The 19,655-nt window shown below is 42.4% G+C and overlaps 1 protein-coding gene across 1 annotated transcript in view; it reads right to left on the bottom strand.

Annotated features, from left to right (window-relative positions):
- Positions 1 to 7,051: 7,051 nt before the first annotated feature.
- LOC6043941 (probable E3 ubiquitin-protein ligase HERC2) overlaps positions 7,052 to 19,655 on the bottom strand; it is a 28,490-nt gene continuing 15,886 nt past the window's right edge. The window contains exons 6-12 of the mRNA XM_038254711.1: positions 14,722 to 19,402; positions 14,351 to 14,663; positions 11,462 to 14,288; positions 11,203 to 11,397; positions 10,677 to 11,145; positions 10,483 to 10,614; positions 7,052 to 9,616 (exon numbers count right to left, since the gene is read on the bottom strand). Of these exons, the coding sequence (XP_038110639.1) occupies positions 9,608 to 9,616; positions 10,483 to 10,614; positions 10,677 to 11,145; positions 11,203 to 11,397; positions 11,462 to 14,288; positions 14,351 to 14,663; positions 14,722 to 19,402 (8,626 nt within the window). The 3' untranslated portion in view covers positions 7,052 to 9,607. The remainder of the gene's footprint in view (positions 9,617 to 10,482; positions 10,615 to 10,676; positions 11,146 to 11,202; positions 11,398 to 11,461; positions 14,289 to 14,350; positions 14,664 to 14,721; positions 19,403 to 19,655) is intronic.

Below are 19,655 nucleotides of genomic sequence, written 5' to 3'. Positions count from 1 at the left end.
AGCGAAACAGAGTAGGGGCAGGGGGGGCAGAATGGCCCATGGGGGCAGAATGGGCCACCCTTGGTTTTGGGCTTTAGAATGGATTTAGACCAATTGTAAGGCAAGGGTCTTATAAAGGACGTCAAATAACATCACCATACCGAAAACGACGTTTGAATTCATTGTATTTTTCGAAATATGAGCAAAAATGTAAATTTATAGACAAAACTACGCAAATGTTGTTTATTTCGAGGTTTTTAAATAGAGTTTCTGAAAAGTTGGATTGTTTAAAAAAGTTTGCTCAATGCTTATAACGTTACTAGATGTTACTACCAAGGTATACAAACAACAACGGAACCTTAAAATCATTTAGAGGCTTGGTGGTGGAAGTGTTAAATTAAAATCCACTTGGGGGCAGAATGGACCACCCTTTTTCTGCCTTATAAAAACAATCAAATGTTATGAAATTTGGATTAAAAGGATTATTTCACTCCTGGTAGCTTCACAAATCACCTTTAAAGCAACAATAGTTGATTTTTCGGTTGTTTTGACGCTTATTTGTAAAAATAGTGTCTTATTTCAACATATTAACACTATTTTCAAAAATGTTTGTTTTGGTAAGTGACTATTTTTATAAAAGTGGTCCAACTTCATGGAAACTATGTTAGAAAGATACCTTAAGTCATTTCTTATCTCCCTTCAACGTTGTATTAGACGAAATGGCTTGTTTTCTAAGGTGGCCCATTCTGCCCCGCACCCTGGAAAAGTAGTCGAAAAAACATTTTTTTTAAAGTGGCTCAAAAATAGTTTTAAGCTAAAAATTTTCATCAACCAAGTATACAACATTGAAGGGAACATCCCAAAGCATAAGCCTACTACACTGAATTCAAAAGTTTTCATGTTTTTCTATGGTTTTTGGCGCATTTTACTTAGGCGGGCCATTCTGCCCCCCCCCTGCCCCTATTGGTGAAGACTGCAGCAGATCGCTGTCGGGTACTCTATTGACACAAGGGAAAAAACGGTTTAACGCATATTTTTGACAGAAAAGGTATCATGTTATACAGCAAATCAAGGATGGCAATTTTTGCAGCATTTGTTTCCTGTGCGTGTAGTAGTAAAGCGCCAAAACAGTTGAAAGTTGGGAAAAACTTTTATGAAAAAAAAAAATAAAGTGCTTCAGCTTATAGACTTGTTTTATTTTTCATCGTAGAACCACGATATCTAGGTTGAATCTACAGCTGGGGGAGCATAAGGGAAGCTAAAATATATTTAAAAAAATTATGATCATCTACAACATTTTCCAATTTGAGCAATTTTCTACGAAATCGGCCGATTTTGTGCATTTTTATTTTTTTGTATAGTTTGATTTGGCTCAAACTTTGTGACTAAAGAAGCCATTTTGTGTCATTGGTTTAACCATAAAAATCTCATTACAATTTTGGCAGCTGTCCATACGTAAATATTCGAAAATTTATTTTTTGAAGGAATTTTCTGATCGATTTGGTGTCTTCGGCAAAGTTGAGGACAGGGTAAAAATAGTAACACGGATTTTTTTGCCGAGATTTAAATTAACTTTTTTTCACAAAAAAAAATCAAAAAAGTCCAAAGGCTTTTCCAATTTTAGAAAATTTTATATGTTTAAGGACAAAAAACGCACAACAAATTTTGTCACCGAGTTATGACTTTTTGTAAAAAAATGTGGTTTTCGAAAAAAATAATGGAATCTAACCCAGAATATTTTGTTTGTCGTACTTCTCTTTCTCTTAAAAGCTGTGGGTTTTTATCCCCTAAAACATATCAGAAAAATAATTAAATTTAAAAAAACTTTTTTTTTTCTAAAAAAAAAATTGATTAAAAATCACCGAAAAAATAAAATTTTGAGTATTTTTTTCTGAATAGTCCATTTCGACCATTTTTATTTTTTTGTATTTTTGATTTGGCTCAGACTTTGTGGGGGCCTTCCCTATGACCAAAGAAGCTTTTTTGTGTCATTGGTTCACCCATACAAGTCTCCATAGAATTTTGGCTGCTGTCCATACAAAAACGGTACGTAAATATTCAAACAGCTGTAACTTTTGAGTGAATTTTCTGATCAATTTGGTGTCTTCGGCAAAGTTGTAGGTATTGTTGAGGACTTTTGAGAAAAAAATAGGTACACGAAAAAAAAAATTTGCAGATTTTTTTATAAACTTTTTTATCACACCAACTCAATTTCCCAAAATACGTATTTTTTTGATTTTCGAGATTTTTTTATATGTTGTGTTGTGTATTATATTTATATTGAGCCATAGAGAAACATGGTCAAAAAATCTGCCGCCGAGTTATAATTTTTTGTAAAAAAATCGAAATTTCATGCTAAAACAAATTTGAACTCAATTTTGTTATGTTAAATTGAATTTCCAATCGAAAAGTACTGAACAGATTTTTTGGCAAAGGGCTCTGTTTTCAAGATATAGCCACAAAAAGTTTAATTTTAGCGCAATATTTGCAGTTTTTCGATTTTTAAAAATAGTGACCATGAGTGACCATTTTTTTTAAGGTTCAGAAAATTTGCTATAAAATTGTCTAAGAGACATTGAATATTGGACCTCGGGTTTGCTGAGATACATCCGCTCTAAGAAAAAGAAACACGAAAATTGAAGTTTTATAAATCTCACCCCAACAACCCACCATTTTCTAATGTCGATATCTCAGCAACCCGAGGTCCAATATTCAGCGTCTCTTCGACAATTTTATTCAAATTACGTCAAATTTGTTTTCGCATGAAATTTCGATTTTTTCCAAAAATCACTATTATTTCAAAAATTCATAACTCGGCGGCAGATTTTTTGACCATACTTCTCTATGGCTAAAAAGTTGCGGGTTTTTGTCCCCTAAAACATATCAAAAAATCTCAAAAATAAAAAAAAATACGTATTTTGGGAAATTGAGTTTTTCTGAAAAAAAAATGTTATTAAAAAATCAGCAACTTTTTTCCGCTTACCTATTTTTTTCTCAATAGTCCTCAACAATACCTACAACTTTGATCAGAAAATTCACTCAAAAGTTACAGCTATTTGAATATTTACGTACCATTTTTGTATGGACAACACCCAAAATTCTATGAAGACTTGTATGGGTGAACCAATGATACAAAAAAGCTTCTTTGGTCATAGGGAAGGCCCCCACAAAGTTTGAGCCAAATCAAAAAATACAAATAAAATCCATTTCTGGTTTTGTTAGAGAATTGCTCAGCTGCCTAAATTGCATGGAGACTTGTATTACTGAACCAATAACACAAAATGGCTTTTTTGAACATAGAGAAGGCACCAGAAATTCGGGTAGAATTGCTCATTTATCATAATTTACCATTGTCCCTCCTAATAAGTCGAATGCATTCCAGTGCTTGTTCACGCTCTACCGCACTTGTCGAATTTTCAGCGGTTTCTTCGAGCAAACGAATCGTCTTCAGCATAATTTCCCTTGCCATGGCAGCACACGGAATCCGCAGCTCAAATTCAATCAGTTCCACATCCGGTTGAGATTCTTCTGTAGAAGTTTTAACTGGTTTAACGTGAACAATTCTAGTGTAACTAAAATCATTCACTAGAAACTTACCTAAATTCACTGCTCCTGGCGAGTTCTGCTGATGGTGGCTTGAACCGTGGGAATCTTTAGCACTCATGATGTCTAATAATACGAGTTTAGAGAATGCTGACTTTATTTAGTAACGATTCAAAATTTATTTTCAACGTGCACTGCTCACTGCTTCAATTGAAAATAAGCTATTTTCGCAATAATACGAGTTTTTATGTCTCTCGTTACCTGCAGAAGACAGTGACAAACCGGTTTCAACCTGTGTAATTCGGTAGCAATCGGTTTATAAGTACTTTGACCCACGGCCTGGTTTCAGGAAATACAATGGCACAATAGAGAGATTTCGGACAGTCAAGTCAAATATTGTATTTAAAAGATTAGAAAAAGTTTGCTTTCCCTAGTTGACTTTTGGTCATTGTTACTCAATGGTGACTCTGTGCTGAACCCAAATCTCAAATATTGATTGGACGTAACAGGAGCTGGCGCGTCAACCTCTCAATTTTAAATGCGATCCAACCCGTAAAAAGACACTTTTTTTCAAAAATGTAATTTTTTGAGTTTGGCAAAATTTGGCATATTTAAAAAAAATGATCTAAGCAAACTCTCAAATGGCGTCAGAGATTAAATAAAAATTATCAATCGATAAAAATTGATTAAAAAAAAGTTTTTTGTTTGAACGGATTTTTTAACGAGTTTTATTTTAGGTGAATAAATCATTAAAACATATTTGATTTTCAAATTGGTAGAGAAAGTTCTCACTTTAAAAATAGTTTTTTTAAGTTTGTGAATGCGTTTTGACTGTAGAAAAATATTTTATTTTTAACGTGAACTTTGGATAATCTTGATCCTCATCGTGTATGTCAACCAAAAATCGTTCTAAAAAATCTTAAAATTAGAATATCTTTTGATATTAAAACATTAAAAAAAGGCTTGAATTTGTTATATCAAATATAATTTCAAGATCTAGCCACCTAAAAGTCCTAGCCAGTGAAACACTTACAAAATTTAATAAACCGTTTTTTAAACAAATTTTTACCGATACAATATTTTCATTCACAAACCTTTTTGTCTGATTCAGGCCGGAAAAAAACACAACTTTCTAGGAATAAATCTCCAAAGCGGTACTCGGTTCATAATAATTAGCTCCAGCCACGAACTGGTGACGAAAAAACAGAGGGTGAATTTTAAAACTGGGGTGCAATATATCCCCTCTACCCTTTTGGAAGCGTTGTTGTATTACGTAGCCCCCCCCCCCCCTACCTTTTCCCATTTCGTAACAAAAATTTCCACACAAATTTAAAGCGTAACACCAAATTTTACAAAGAATTGACGCAGTTGTGTTCAAATTAAACAGTAGAAAAAATCGACTTGCAAAAATCTTGAGATTTCGTGATCTTGTGTTTACAAATTGGCATCTGAATCTAACCTTGAGTCATCTCATACGAGATTAAACACAGCAAACAGTTTTTATCCGTGTTGAACGGAATTTCCTGGTTTGACAGGATTAGTGGCAATGAAATCATGTATATTCAGATTACTCATTTGAAAAAAAAAACTGCAACATTGATTAAGATTAAGCAATATTTTTTTATTTTTGTTTTGAAGTAAAAAAATTGTCCAAAACCTTCGGAGATCTGATCGGATTTTACGAAAAATAGTTATTTTTTTTTTGGAAAAAATCGAAAATCAGATGTCTTTAAAATTTAGTTTTAGTATTTAGTTTTGAGGCAATAAATGATAGAGTGTAACATAAATGACTTTTTTTGCCAAGCCCAAATTCCAAATATAAGCTTAATTGGGCATAATAGGAGCTCGCATTTGAATTCAAATTGGGATTCTCACTCTAGAATAAAGTTAACAAACGAAAATAACTTTACAATTTGGTAAAACATTTCAAAAACTTTTTGCATTGATTACTTGTTTTTTTTTTTCGAAAAGTCGATTTGTAAGACTTTTCTTTGTATTTTGTTTTTATAAAACTTCGGCTATGTTCGTCCTCTCCAGATGTCCAAAGTTATTTTGCATCGTTATTTTTTCCATACAAAATAGGTATGTAAATGAATGAAATTATGTACAATCAAACCCCGATGGTTTGACAAGCAGTTGACAAACGATCGGGGTCACTTTTTAGTTTGACACCCCTTTTATACTGAGTTCACACACACACTACCAAACGTTTGTTTTGGTAGTGTGCGTGAGCGCCGTGTAAAAAGTGACAGTTCTTCACTTTTTAGTTCGACTTTGACCAACCAACGTAGTACAAACTAAAAAAGTGTCAAACAAAAAAGTGAGTTTGTGTTTGTGAGTGTATTTTGAAAAAGAATTTTATGATCGCTTTGGTGTCTTCTGCAAAGTTGTAGGTTATGATTAGGACTTTTCGGAAAAGAATAGGCACACGGAAAAAATCGTTCATTTATATTTAACTAAAAGTTGAATTCTCAAAACAAGTATTATGAATTTTCAAATATTTTGATATGGTTTAGGGGACTAAAAAATACATCTATTGAGCCATAGCACATGATGGTGTTGTTTTTGAAGTTATTTTAGTCAGTAGAAAATTCGAAAAACTCATTTTCATTGATTCTAATTCTTTGTTCCATTAATCACAAAAAAAGCAAACATTTAGAAAAATATATTTATTTTGGGAATCCAACAACAAAAATTTAATAAAGGAATGTGTAATTTTTTAGTAAAATTGTATAGGTAGTAAATATCAGATCTTGGATATTTTTTTAACAGGCTTAATTTTTAAAAATAGAGAAGGAAGTTTTTGAACTCATAATCTTTGAATGAAAAAAATATCGCAGAATTAACGATACCTTAACCCTCTATTGCCCAAATATTTTTTTCTAAAATTTTTATTTATCCCATGTAGGAGGCCTTTAGAGCAACTTTTGTTCTACGACAAACTTTTCTTCTCTTGTTTTATGTATTTTAATTTGCATTTATCTTATTTAGTTTATGTTTGTTTTTGATAGTATTGGGCCTATTCTATCACTTCCTATCATTACCTTTTGCCTTTTTAGTTTTTTCATGTTTTTACAGTCACTTTTTTAATTTATTGCTTGTTTTCATTTTTTCCGCTATAGAATGAAGCCATTATCATTTAAATTGGAGAAAAATGCGTAGAGGCCTAATCTGGGACACTACAAAAATTACTGCATTCTTATTTTCACTTCAATTATAGCAAATGTTAGTAAAAAACACAGCCCCTAAAACAATTACATTTTTAAAAACATTAGCAAAGCCACAAACCTAAAATAGTCAAACTTTAATATTTTATAAAATATCTTTTTTTTTCAATGCTTTTTAAAGATAAAAAATTGGTTAAAAAATTTGACTTTTGACGATTTTTTAGATCGAAGCTAGTCCAGAGACGGAGTTGGGTTGTTGATGACTATTTTTTTCTGTCTTTTTATTTTTTTCGGATTTTTTTAAGTTTTATTTTTTAAATCAAAGGATGGTTTCGGATAAAATAAGCGACACCCCATTTTTATTTTTTCTCTGAAGACACATATATATGATTGTTTAATCCGTTATTCGTGTTGGGTTCATTTCGCAGGAAGTTTTGATAATAGTAAAAAATACAACATAAAAAAAGAATCACAGAATGTAAAATAAAACATATTCTGAACATACACCAGACTCACACGCAAGCAAACTATTGGAGACAAATACTTAAAACGAAAGCTGTTCGAACCGACTCTCAAAACATTCTCAAATTTCTCTCCCTTTTTTTTTCAGCTCATTTCCACCTTAGACCGGAAGTTAATCAGTCGTTTTTCTCCTGGACAATTTCATCAGTTTTCATCGTTTTTTTTGCATTTTTAAACGTTAGTCTTTCGACACTCTTCACAAACTCAACTGGCATTTATCTAGAATCTAAATCTCTCTTCTTCACTAACAGTGTGTGTGTTTGTTCTAACTTTGCTGCGTGCTTATTTATTTGTAGTTTTTAGTAGTAATAGTAGGTAGTACTGTGTTGTAAGAGAACCGAAAAGAAAGGAACAATACTGTCCGCGCGCGAAGCGCGATCAATCTAGATTGTTTTCTAGATTTTTTTTTCTCTAATAGCTGCTACTTAAAATTAAACCAAAGTCGTGATATGCGGCGATGCGACGAAGTGATTTCGCGCGGCGAGATTTCTTAAGCGAGAGGGGAAAACGATTTCTGTAATAAATTAGGCGATTTTTGTTGTTATTTATTTTATAAATATACATAAAACTAGCGTGAGTTTGACTGTGTGAGACTGCGTTTTGCTGCTCGTTTTTTTTTTTTGTTTAGGTCGGCAGTATTAGTGTGGATATTTTCTGCTTATTTAATGTTTTTTTTTCTTTTCTTTTAGTTCTTCAGCAAGCAATTCTACCTTCACCATGTTGTGAGTTTGGTTTGACGTTTTAATTCTTCCAATAACATTAATCAGTACGGTCGCTAAGGGTTGTTGTTTAATTTCATTTCCCAACTCGTTCACTAAGGGATATAATGTGTGTTTGTGTTATTTTTCGTCTTCTTTTTGGTGACATTTTGTAACGCTCTACAATTTTTGTTTAAGGTTATGCTCTAATTTAGCCGCGCATCTAACAATGATGGCTGAGAATGAAAAGGACGCGATTTTGATCTCTCTTTTCTGTAAGAGGCTTCGGTGTGAGTGTTCAATCTAAACTACAGTCTAAGATTTCCAAACGCAAAAAAGATGTGCTGCTATTTCCAAGATCATTTGCGATTGTATTATCGTTATCGTTAATAAAGCTAGCGATAATTTCATCCAAATTAAAATATCAATCAAAGTAGGCGAGCTGCCAATAAAAAAAAAAATGGAAACAATTCAACAGTCAATTTAAAAGATCGAAAACTCACCACGAAAAACATGAATTCACCATGGCTCATATTTACCTTGATTGTTTTGACAGTTCTAACACAGACAAACAGACGAAATATTTTTTTGAATTTCATCAAACGTCAATTTAACGGTCAGTTTGAATGATTCGAAACTCACCACTGTCATTTTAAACTCACCACAGTTCTTACCAACGCGTTTGACAGTTGTAAGTTTGCACACTACAATACTTTTCGGGTACTTCTGATAGTATTTATTTATGAAAAATAAACTTTCAAAATTTAAATGATTTAGCCCATTTTTATCAAAATTTGATGAAATTATCGCCATTTTATTACTCAAACAACCAAAAACTTCTCACCAAATGTTTTAAGTGTGCTACCGGCAAGCAACCAACGGTTTTCAACTAGCTAACCAAGCATATTTTAATTCTACAAGAGTGTCATTTCAGTCGTGTCTCAACTATAGTTTAGAAAAATAACCCACTTTATTAACTTTTTTTTTAATTTCTTCTTGTAATTTAGCTGGTTGGTTTGATTTTCTCTGTTTATTTTTTTCTGTGTATAACACTATAATAAAATATTTCTATGTAATCTTTGATAATAATTGTTGTATCAATCTGGATTGAGTTTTCTTTTCTTTAAATTTTGGTTTTCACCATTTTTTTATTTGCTCTTTTTTTCTCGATAGCGTCGTTGCTTTAAGCCAAATTCTGCGTGCTTTTTAAAGGTTGAAATCAAAGCAACAAAAAAATGTAAAAATTTACGGAAAATTCATAAAGTTGTTCTAGCTTTTCTAAACACGAAGCTAGGTGAGTGGATGTTTTTCTTCTTTTCACTTCTTCTTTTTTGTTTTTTTTTTTCAAATGTGAGTGATTATTTGTATATTTATCAGTTAAGCTCGACCAGCAATGACGGTCGTGCCTTTTTGGTTCAGTGTAGTTTTTGTTGTTGTAAATGCAAAGTGTTTTTGTATTGTTGTCGTCCTTTTTTAGCAAATTCACCATTTTTTTTTCTTCAACATTAAGTAGTAGGATTGACTCGCGGATTCAGTCAGTGTAGATGCATGCAAACTAGCTGCTTGGTTTACTCTTCTCTGGTAGCAAAAAACACGTTTAGCAGAAATTCGTCGTGGAATTGTAAAATGGTTTTGTTATCGTGTGTGTGGAATCAGTCGTTAACAGGCTCAGGCTGAGGCACGATTTCACTAGTCACCTTAAGCAATCTGGAAAAAGGATTGAAATTTCATAATTTTCAGTCCCTATTTTTTGGAGTCATTTAAAAAAAATCTTTCGCAAAATTCTTTGAAATTTCATATTTTCAAAAGTTTTCTAATTTTTAAATTTCCTTAATTTTTAAATTATCTAAATTTTCTAAATTTTCTACACTTTCTAAATTTTCTAAATTTTCTAAATTTTCTAAATTTTCATTTGTTTTTAATTTTCAAAATTTTTAAATTTTGATTTTTTTTTTTAATTTTCTAAATTTTTTTTAAATTTTGTAATTTTTTTTTTAATTTTCTCAATTTTAGTTAATTTTCTAAATTTTGTAACGTTTTTTTTAATTTTCTCAATTTAATTTTTTTTATTTTCCTAATTTAATTTTTTTTCTGAAGTTTCTAATTTTTTTAAATTTTCTAATTTTTTAAAATTTTCTAATTTTTTTAAATTTTCTAATTTTTTTAAATTTTCTAAATTTTCTCAAGTTTTTAATTTTTCTAAATTTTCTAAATTTTCTAAATTTTCTAAATTTTCTAAATTTTCTAAATTTTCTAAATTTTCTAAATTTTCTAAATTTTCTAAATTTTCTAAATTTTCTAAATTTTTTCAATTTTTTTTTAAATTTTCTAAATTTTTTAATTTTTTTTTTGTTTTAATTTTTTAAATTTTTATTTTGTTTTAAATTTTTCAATTTTTTTTTATTTTCAACTTTTTCTATGCTTTCTACATTTTCTACATTTTCTAAATTTTCTAAATTTTATTTTTTTTTCAATTTTCTAAATTTTATTTTTTTTTATTTTCAACTTTTTTAAATTTTTTAAAATTTTCTAAATTTTCTAAATTTTTCAAATTTTCTAAAGTTTCAACTTACCGATTCAATATCGCTGTTGTCCTCACTTCCGGTCGCTTCCGTCGGATCTCCCATCGCTACGCGAGCGTACTCGTCCGTGTCGATACTCTTGCAGAAGTATATCGCATACTTGAGCTTCTCCTGCAGCACAGCCTGACAAACAAAAAAGAACAGGTTCCTACCAGATCTTCAACGCGTTCCACCCAACAACTCACCTTGCACGAATACCGCGGCATCTTGAGCAGGAAGAAGCACGTGTAGCTCTCGGGCAGGAAGTGATCCGGCGGGTTGTACTTGTCCAGCACCTGCAGCACAAAGTCCCGCCCGCGGAAGTCGGCGATCGTGCGGGGAAGTCGCGTCCGACCCCACACGAACCGCAGAAACAGCGATCGCTCCTGGTTGGTGAACTCTTCCATCACCTCCCAGAACCACTGGACGAGCGGAGCGGTCGATTCGACGCCCTTGTAGGTGGCGACGGTTTTCAGGAGGCAGAGCGGGATGTCCGGGGATCCGCAGACCATGGCTTGCAGTTCGGCGGCGGAGAAGAGCGAGAGGAGCGGCACCGGGATGACCTTGGACATGCCGTCGCGGACGGCTTTGAGCTGCTCGTCAAACTCGTGGATTCGGTAGTTGAGGGCCAACTTGACGTACTCGTTGCGGTTCTCCGGGGTGATTTTGGTAAATCTGCGAAGAACGTCGGGTTTTTGAGAGGGTCGAAATGTACACTTCTAGGGGACCTACCTTGTGGATAGTGGCACCTCGTGGCCCTTGGCCGACGGCGTCGAGAAAGGCAGCTCCATGGACGCAAACACCTTCGGATCGTCCTCGATGTCGCGGATGTACAGCAGACCGGTGATGTAGTCCCGGTCTACCTCCGTGAGGTCGGACGGCCGAAGGGTTTCTCCACACAACTGCCGCCAGACTGGTTCGGCCAAGCTGTAACACAAAAATTAATATATTAGGTTATGTTCTTCTACCAGGTATAGACCAAAATACTCACTTCAAGCTCAACGGCGATCCCGTCCGCACGGCGATGCCCATCAGGACGCCCAAAAAGCGGAACATGTTCATGTGCAGCACCGAGCTGAGCGTCGGATCCAACAGGAAGCAATCCCGGTTGGCACCGGCTTCGCCCCGGCCGTTCGGCGTCTGAATCAACAGCGGAATGCTGCCGTTCTGCAGTTCGTCACACATCTCGGCGATCGACTCGCTGAATCCACCTCCGCAGTCGTCTACGCTTTCCCCAACGAACTTTACCTTCCACACGCGGTGGGGCATCGACAGGGCTTCTTGCGTCAGAAGTGGTAACTTTTGGACCATCTGACCAAACACACTCTTCATGCCGTCAACGCCTGCAAGTCCATTGCCGGAGCGCATCCGCGATCGCTTCACCTGGATCCGATTCAGCTCGATCACTGGTCCGTGCGGTTTGTCCCGCACCATGGTCGTTTGGATGACCTTCCGGAAGCCGGCCTCCTTGATCGAGTACACCAGGATGTCCTTCAGGGCACCGAGCGAGAGTTCGCCGGAGATTGGTAGCATCGCTAGTCCCGGGCAGATCAGTTCGGAAAAGTGATGGAGTAGAACGAGACGGGCGTGAAGAACTTCTGGAGCAATGTCCCGCACCAGGTCGTACTCCAGCGGAGGACTGGGCGGAGGTCGGACGGCTTCGCTAAGCTGATATGTCGACAGTGCTAGAGTATGGGCGGATCCGCAGATGACCTTCACGATGTGCTTTCCTTGGAGGGATTGAACTAGCCGAGGTCGTTGAATCGCCGTTACCGTACCGTCCCCAAGCTGACCTTCGTCGTTGTCACCCCAGGTGAACACTTCACCCGAGTCACTGCAAGCCACGCAGTGCAGCGATCCCGTTGCGATCGAGATGATCTTCTTGCCCTGCAGTGCGGCGACCTTCTTGGGCCTGCGTACGTGATCAGTGTTACCATGACCCAACCGATGGTAGTCTCCTTTGCCCCAGGTGTACACGCTTCCCGATCGAGTCAACGCTACAGAAAACTGCGATCCACACTCCACCTTGATCACTCCCAACCCAGCTAAGCTCTCGATCTTCATTGGGATCTTGCACCCGTCGGAACCACCCCGGCCAAGCTTGCCGTAATCGCCGTCACCCCAACTCCACACATTATCGTCGTCCGTAATACACAACGTCTGTGCATCTCCCGATCCACAAGCAATATCGATCGCTCGATAACCCAGCAGCGCTTCCACCAACTTTGGCTGCAGCTGATCCTCGGAATCTCCATGACCCAACCGTCCGTACCGTCCCTTACCCCAGGTCAAAACATGCCCTTGCGACGTTATGCAAGCCGAGTGTGCGCTTCCACATGCAATGTCCACCACTCCGATCCCGGATAGTGCCTCGATCAACTTCGGCCGATCGTAGCTATCCCGGTTTCCATGACCCAATTTCCCGTCTTCTCCTTCACCCCATGAAAACACTTCTCCATCCGACGACAGCGCCAAACAGTGCTTCCCGCCCGAGTTCACCGCGACCTTCTTGATGATCACGTGCTGCAGCGATTCCACCAGCGTTGGCGTTGACACGGAGTCTGTTCCTCCAATCCCCAACCTACCACCGGCTCCATACCCAGTCGCGTACAACTTCCCATCGGGCGTCACCGCGTACAACGTCTGCTCTCCTCCAGCGATCTGAATCGGCCGCAACAAGCTCAACGCCTCACACGGAGTCGGCATCTTGATCCTGCTTCCATCCAGCCCACCCAACTGACCTCGGTGGTTATGACCCCAGCCGAAGATCGTGCTAGCACCACCCCACGAAAACGCCCAATCTTCAGGCCTTCGGTTGAACCACTGCAACAGCTGCGAATCGTACTGCGGCGTGAAGAAGCTATGATCCTCGTGCACATACTTAGACGTGTCGATCGATTCGATCTCCGTCACAACACCAATTTCAAACTGACTCAAATTCGAGCCACTCGAGGTGTGCTGGATCAACGAGCAGTTACTGCTGGTCAAGCTGTTGGCACTCGTCGGCAGAGCCGGATTCGTCGCTGGCGATGCGATCTCGATCAGCTTCTTGCGAACCTCCAGCGTGAACGTCGCCGGTAGCGCAACCCGTCGAATCAACGACTGTGCAACTCGCACAGCCGAGCAGTACCGTCGGAACCAAGCCCACTTGTGGGCATCCCCATTCGGAAGCATCGAGTCCAGCTGCATATCGCTAGCGAGCGCCACCAACGTCTTGAAGTACTCGGAATGCATCAGATGAAGCCCGCTGCGAACCTGCGGTTCTTCGTACTCGTACTGCCGAAGGATAATTGGGATCAACGGGCTGAGGATGTCCGTCATGGCCGTCTCCGCCATCTTGGGTGCGTCTTTGGTCGTCAGATATTGATGCATCTTCTTCAGCGACCAGATTCTTTGGCTTACCGTGAGCGAACTCAGCTGGGCACACTGCGACAGTGCAGCCGTCAACCGAGTCAACGTAGTTCCACTAGTTGGCGCCAGAGTAGAATCCAGCAGCGCCATAACCATCGCGATCGACGGCTGCGACAGTACGGTCCTGTCCGATCCCAACTCCTGCAGGTACGACTCGGGCATGATCGCGTGAACGAAGAAGCGCCAACCCCACCCGTTGACCGAGTTGTCACTGGTAAACTTCCAGCGCATCTCGTCACCCGCGATCCTGATCTCCGGTGCCCATTGAGCCCACTCGCGACCGGATCGGGTTGCCACCACCCTACCTGCACCGTCAATTATGATCAACGGGTCGTTGCGCCGTTCCGTCGAGCACTGGCTGTCAAACTCGATGCGAAGCGCTTCCGCGCCAGGGATCTTGACGTGACCTGGAAGAGAAAGCCGATCAACACTCAACTAGACTTACTTACGTTCCAAAGCAGACACTTACCAACAAGCGTAATATCATCAATGTACGGATGGCTCGTCTCCTGCACGACCGGCTTCGGCTTGCCCAGCGAGTGCCGCGAGGTGCACAGATCCTCCAGCTCCGTGATGCACGTCTCGATCAGCATGTTCGAGATCGTGGTGCTTCCCTTCGCCAGCGCAATCAACGTGTTGGCGATCGTCTCCGCCGTGTTCGCCGGACCAGTCCGCCCCGAAACGCTCAGCTTGAGCAGCTCGATCAAGTGCTTCGCTTCGGACTCGCCGAGCAGTGCGGTGAAGTCGTCCAACCCGCTGTTGACCGGGTGATCGTGCATCATCTGAAAAGCATTTCCGGGGTCATGTCTACGCTGTAACTTCTACCCTAAACCAACTTACCTCATCGTGATGCGTCATTGTCGCGGCCATCACGGACATCGCACTAGCCGACATCTTCGAATGCCTTTGCGTCGCGTTACAGCTGGAGATTGACGCCGAAAGCGAAAGCGAGCCGGTCAAGCTGCGGTACGCACTAAGCGTGTTGTTCATGCCGGACACGATCGGAATGTCACAGTCGGCAATGTCGTTGGTCTGGATCAGTCCGGACACGTCCGCCGGTCCTTCACCACCCCCGTGCGCGATCACCTCGTTCTGCTGTTGCTGAACGACCTCAGCGTCCGCTTTCGGCTCGTCGTGATCGTTGTCGGAGACCGGCGTGATCGGTCGCGTTTCGTTGAAGCAGGCCTTGTCCTGAACGGTGAGCTGCGAGTGGCAGGTGAGGGACGCGATGATGGATGATCGCGCGTGCAGGATGCTCATCGAGTTCAGGATGTGAGACAGGGCGGCTTGGCGGGCTCCGTAGGTTTCCAGCGAGAGGACACTCTCGGACAGGGACGGGCGCTGCTGTTTGGCGCTGGTTGCGCCGAGTTGGGGTTGGGAAGTCGTTGGCTCGCTGTCTAGCGCGTAGATTCCGAGGCTGTGACTTCCGAGGGGATCTTTGCTTACGGCGAATGGAACGGGTTCTTTTTTGTCTTTTTCCGAGGGGTTTTGCGGTAGACTCCAGGCAACGGAGTGCGAACTGCCGCAAGCTACACGGTTCACGAAGACTCCGTCCAAGCCAAGCACGAGGTTCGGCTTTTTGTTGACTACGGTATTGCCAGAACCTTGCTGACCATGATCGTTGTCACCCCAGGCAAATACCTGGCCACTGTCCGTAACTGCCAAGCAGTGCAGCGCACCAACCGCAACGTGTATGACCTTCTTACCACGGAGTCCTTGGATGGGGGTCGGCTTCCTCACGTGTTGATCCGTTCCATGACCCAGCCGGTAGTAATCACCCTTGCCCCAAGTCCACACCTCACCGATCTTGGTCAACGCCAGACTAAACTGCGCTCCACACTCGATCTGCACAACTCCAACTCCGTTCAACCGCTCGACCTGATGCGGCACCGAACACCCTTCCGATCCTCCCCGTCCAAGCTTGCCAAAGTCTCCGTCACCCCAGGAAAACACCAGACCTTCCTCGGTCAAACAGAGCGTCTGAGCGTCACGACTTCCACAGGCGACCTGAACCACGCGATGACCTTGCAGCGCCGTCACCAACTTGGGCTTCAGCTGGGTGCAGTTATCTCCGTGACCCAACCGGCCGTACTCTCCCAATCCCCAGGTGTACAACTCCCCGGAACTGGTGATCGCGGCGCTATGACTCGACCCACAAGCAATATCCCGAATTCGTTTCGTTCTCAAACTCTCCAGCAATTTGGGCTTCTCCAGCGTAACTCGATTGCCATGTCCGAGCTTCCCGTCTTCACCTTCACCCCAAGAAAAGACCTTCCCGTCCAGGGTCAACGCCATCGCGTGCTTCCCACCAGAGTGAACCGCCACCTTCTTCACCACGTACTGGTTCAAGATCGGCACCTGCCGCGGAGTCGGTACGTTGTTGTTGTGACCGAGTCCGAGCCGTCCGTTGGTTCCTTCGCCGCAAGCGTACAACTTGCCGTCCTGCGATACGATGAACAGTGACTTCGACCCGCCCGAGATGTGTATCGGCTTGAGTTGACTCAGCACCGAAGAGTACGTGGGGAGCTTCACCTTGGAACCTTTGAGTCCACCAAGCTGCTCCTTGTCGTTCAGACCCCAAACCAGCACCTTGGAGCTGATCTCGTTCGAGGACTGCTCGTCGGCGTAATTGGATGAAGTCGAGTAGCTCGGCTCCGCCGCCGAGTCGTTTTCCGTCGCAAGGAAGGACGCGTTCTGGAGCATCATCTCCAGGTCGGTCTGCTTGCGCTTGCCGATGATGTTGAGTCCGTGGATCTTGCACTGGATGCCGTTGTTGCGGCACTGCTTGACGAGGATCTCGATCCACGCGTAGTACTGCTTGCAGTCGTTTAGGAGTTGGACGACCACATCCGTCGGGTTGATCGAGACCCAGTGGAGTTCCTTGAGGGTTGCGACGGAGTCTCCACCGCGGATCACGACCAGCGACGGCATGTGCGAGTAGTCGTCCGGATCGACGTTGATCGACAGGGTTTGGATGAAGACTTGATCGTGGATTTCCAGCCGGATCCAGTGTTTGCCCTGCGTTGATGAACTCTGCCAGTAGTTGGTACTGCGATCGAGTAGGTACTTGGCGGATGATTCGTTCGAAGAAACGGTCAGCGATCGTATGCAGCGTGACCAGTCGTCGATGATGTCGAAGACACCCTGGCCGGAACCTCCAAAGCTCAACGGGTTCGAGATCAACTCCAGCTCGTTCAGGTGACCGTTCCAAACGGTTTGCTGGGGGAACTCCGCGGTCACCTCTGTACCGTTGACTGAAGTTACCGTCCCGATACTTCCCCGTGGGATTGTGTTCAACCGATAGCGGAAGTGCTGCGTATTTCTTATCCGAATCTGCGATCCTACCCCGATCGTGGCGCTATTCTCTGACGGTGGCGCCTCAAGCAATTCCAAATGCACGAAGCACATCCAGTACGGTCGATCGCGCATCTGCCAGTCAACCCTGACGTTCAGATCGTGCAAACCTTCCGGTTCAACCTTCAGCACCGTCCCGATATCACCCTTCCGGATCTCTTCAAAGTCCTGACAGCATCGTACCAACATCCCCGGACAGATCAACCCACGCACGTAGATCGCGTACTGATCAGCCGACTTGAAGTCATCCCGCGACTTGTACACGACCTGCTGCGAATCGTGCAGCGACGACCCGCCATCCATCGTGTCCGAACTAACGCTCTCCGTATCGCTATGGGCATCGTTGTCATCTCCCTTCCCACCCAGGTTCGCCGTCACGTCCGGATGTTCCAGAATCCACTGCACGACCTGCTCCGCAGTCGGCTTAATGTTCGTGTGCAGCGTCAAACTTTTGATCGCCGTCTCCACCGACTTCCGCGTGAATCCCATCTCCATGATCTGCGCCACCAACGCACTCGGTGGACTCCGCCTAGCCGTCCCACGACCCGTCGAAGCTCCACTGATGGCCGCTTCCGCCCCCGAAGGCGTCTGCGCGTCTTCCAGTGCCGACTCGTTGTTGTAGATCGGAACTCCGTGGATCATGGTCGCTTGACTGACGGGGAACGCTCGCTTGTTCGAGGGTGCGTTCAACTCGTTGTGCACGTGACTTGCCAACATCTGCGAGATGTTCAACGCCGCCAGTTCCATCTCCTGGAACGAGTAGCAGGCCTTCAACGGACTCGGCTGCGTAGCCCGCAGCAAGATCGTCTGGATCAACAGTTCCGTGTACGCTTGCGATTCTTCCGAGGTGTTCGACTCACTGCGAGGCTTGCCCTCCTCCGGACTACCGTCCCGATCCGACAAGCTATCCTTCGAGGAACTGCGCGTAATGCCCGGCGATCGCTGCCTCAAAATCTTTCTCAGCAAGCTTTGATGTCGGAACAGCACCTTGGTCGCCTTCAGCGCACTAAAGTTGATCTGCTGCGTCTGCAGCAGTCCCATGTTTATGCTGTTCGCCACGTTCATCGGCGTCTGGCCAATCCCGTAGAACAGCACGGCCCACGAGTTCAGCAGCATCTCGTTGATCGTCAGCTTGGACAGGCTGAACGCGCCCACGTCCGCGCACTCCGACACCTTGAAGATCGGGATCTTTTTCGTCTCCGCTTGCGCGTGCACGTTCATGACCACCTTGCCCTTCTTGGTCATGCGGGAGATCGTTCCGCGGACACCGTCCAGGGTTAGGTTCAGACCTAAGCGAGGCCGCGAGTCACAGCCCCCGATCGTGCAGAGGGCGCCCATGATGGAGGCCTTTTCACCTTCAAAGTTAATCTCCAGCTCGCTCACCAGAAAAACATCCGCCACCAGACACAACTTCTGCGCGATAAACGAATTAATGTTCTCGTTCCACAGCGGCAACGTGTGCAACTTCCGGATCAGCACGATGATCTCCTCCGCGATCGTTCCCGTGTGCGACGCACTGTACAACACCCTGCTCTTGATATCCACCGCGTTGTTCAACAGCGACAAGTCATTCGGACAGTACAAACTAATCTTCCCCAGCACGTCAAACAACTTCACGATAATATCATCGACCCGATGCGACTCCTCACCAGTCCAATTGACCAGCGTCGACTGGAGCAGCCGCAAACAGTGCAACTTCTTGTAGACGTCCTTCTTGCACGTGATCGGCGAGTTCAATATCTCAAACGCCAACTCGACCCAAACCGGCGACGTCAAATGCATCGAAAGCGCTTTCGACGAAGAAATCGCTCTCAAAAACCCTAACGTCGTCCACTGCTCCAGCGCAAAGTTGTAATACGTTATCCGATTGGTCAGAATCGCCCGGAACATGGACGCCACACTCCGAAGCGAGTTTTGCTGCATCTTTTCCGCATGCATCCCAACCGAAGCGAACAACATCTGCAGCGTTTTGATGCAGACGTTGCGCAGCAGCTTCGTCGGATGGGACTCGTTGTACAGATGTTGGTCGATAAAGTCTTCCTTTTCGCTGTCCTTGTCCGGCGAGAGCGCTTTGAGGGCACTGTCCGCAAGCCGCAGGTCGTACTGGCCCTCCTTGCCCATGCGGTACGAGTTGGTGGAGCCGTTGTCCCATTCGACGCGGACCCAGCTGGAAAAAAAATAAGAAAATGGAATGTGTTTGTAGCCTTTTAAAATTACCTTGAGAGGACGTTCTCGGGAAGATCGTACGTGCAAAGCTTGAAGTTAAGTTTTTAAAAAATATTTTAAAATGTTTAATTTATTTAAAATGATTGAAATTTTTAAAATGTTTGAATTTTTTTTAAATGTTCATAAGTTTTTAAATGATTGAAATTTTTTGAACGTTTGAAATTTTTTTAATGTTCTAAATTTTTAAAATGTTT

This window comes from Culex quinquefasciatus, chromosome 2 (assembly GCF_015732765.1).
Source record: "Culex quinquefasciatus strain JHB chromosome 2, VPISU_Cqui_1.0_pri_paternal, whole genome shotgun sequence".
NCBI classification, from domain to species: domain Eukaryota; kingdom Metazoa; phylum Arthropoda; class Insecta; order Diptera; family Culicidae; genus Culex; species Culex quinquefasciatus.
Note: the sequence above shows the minus strand (reverse complement) of the source record. Positions and strands in the feature narration are given on the sequence as shown.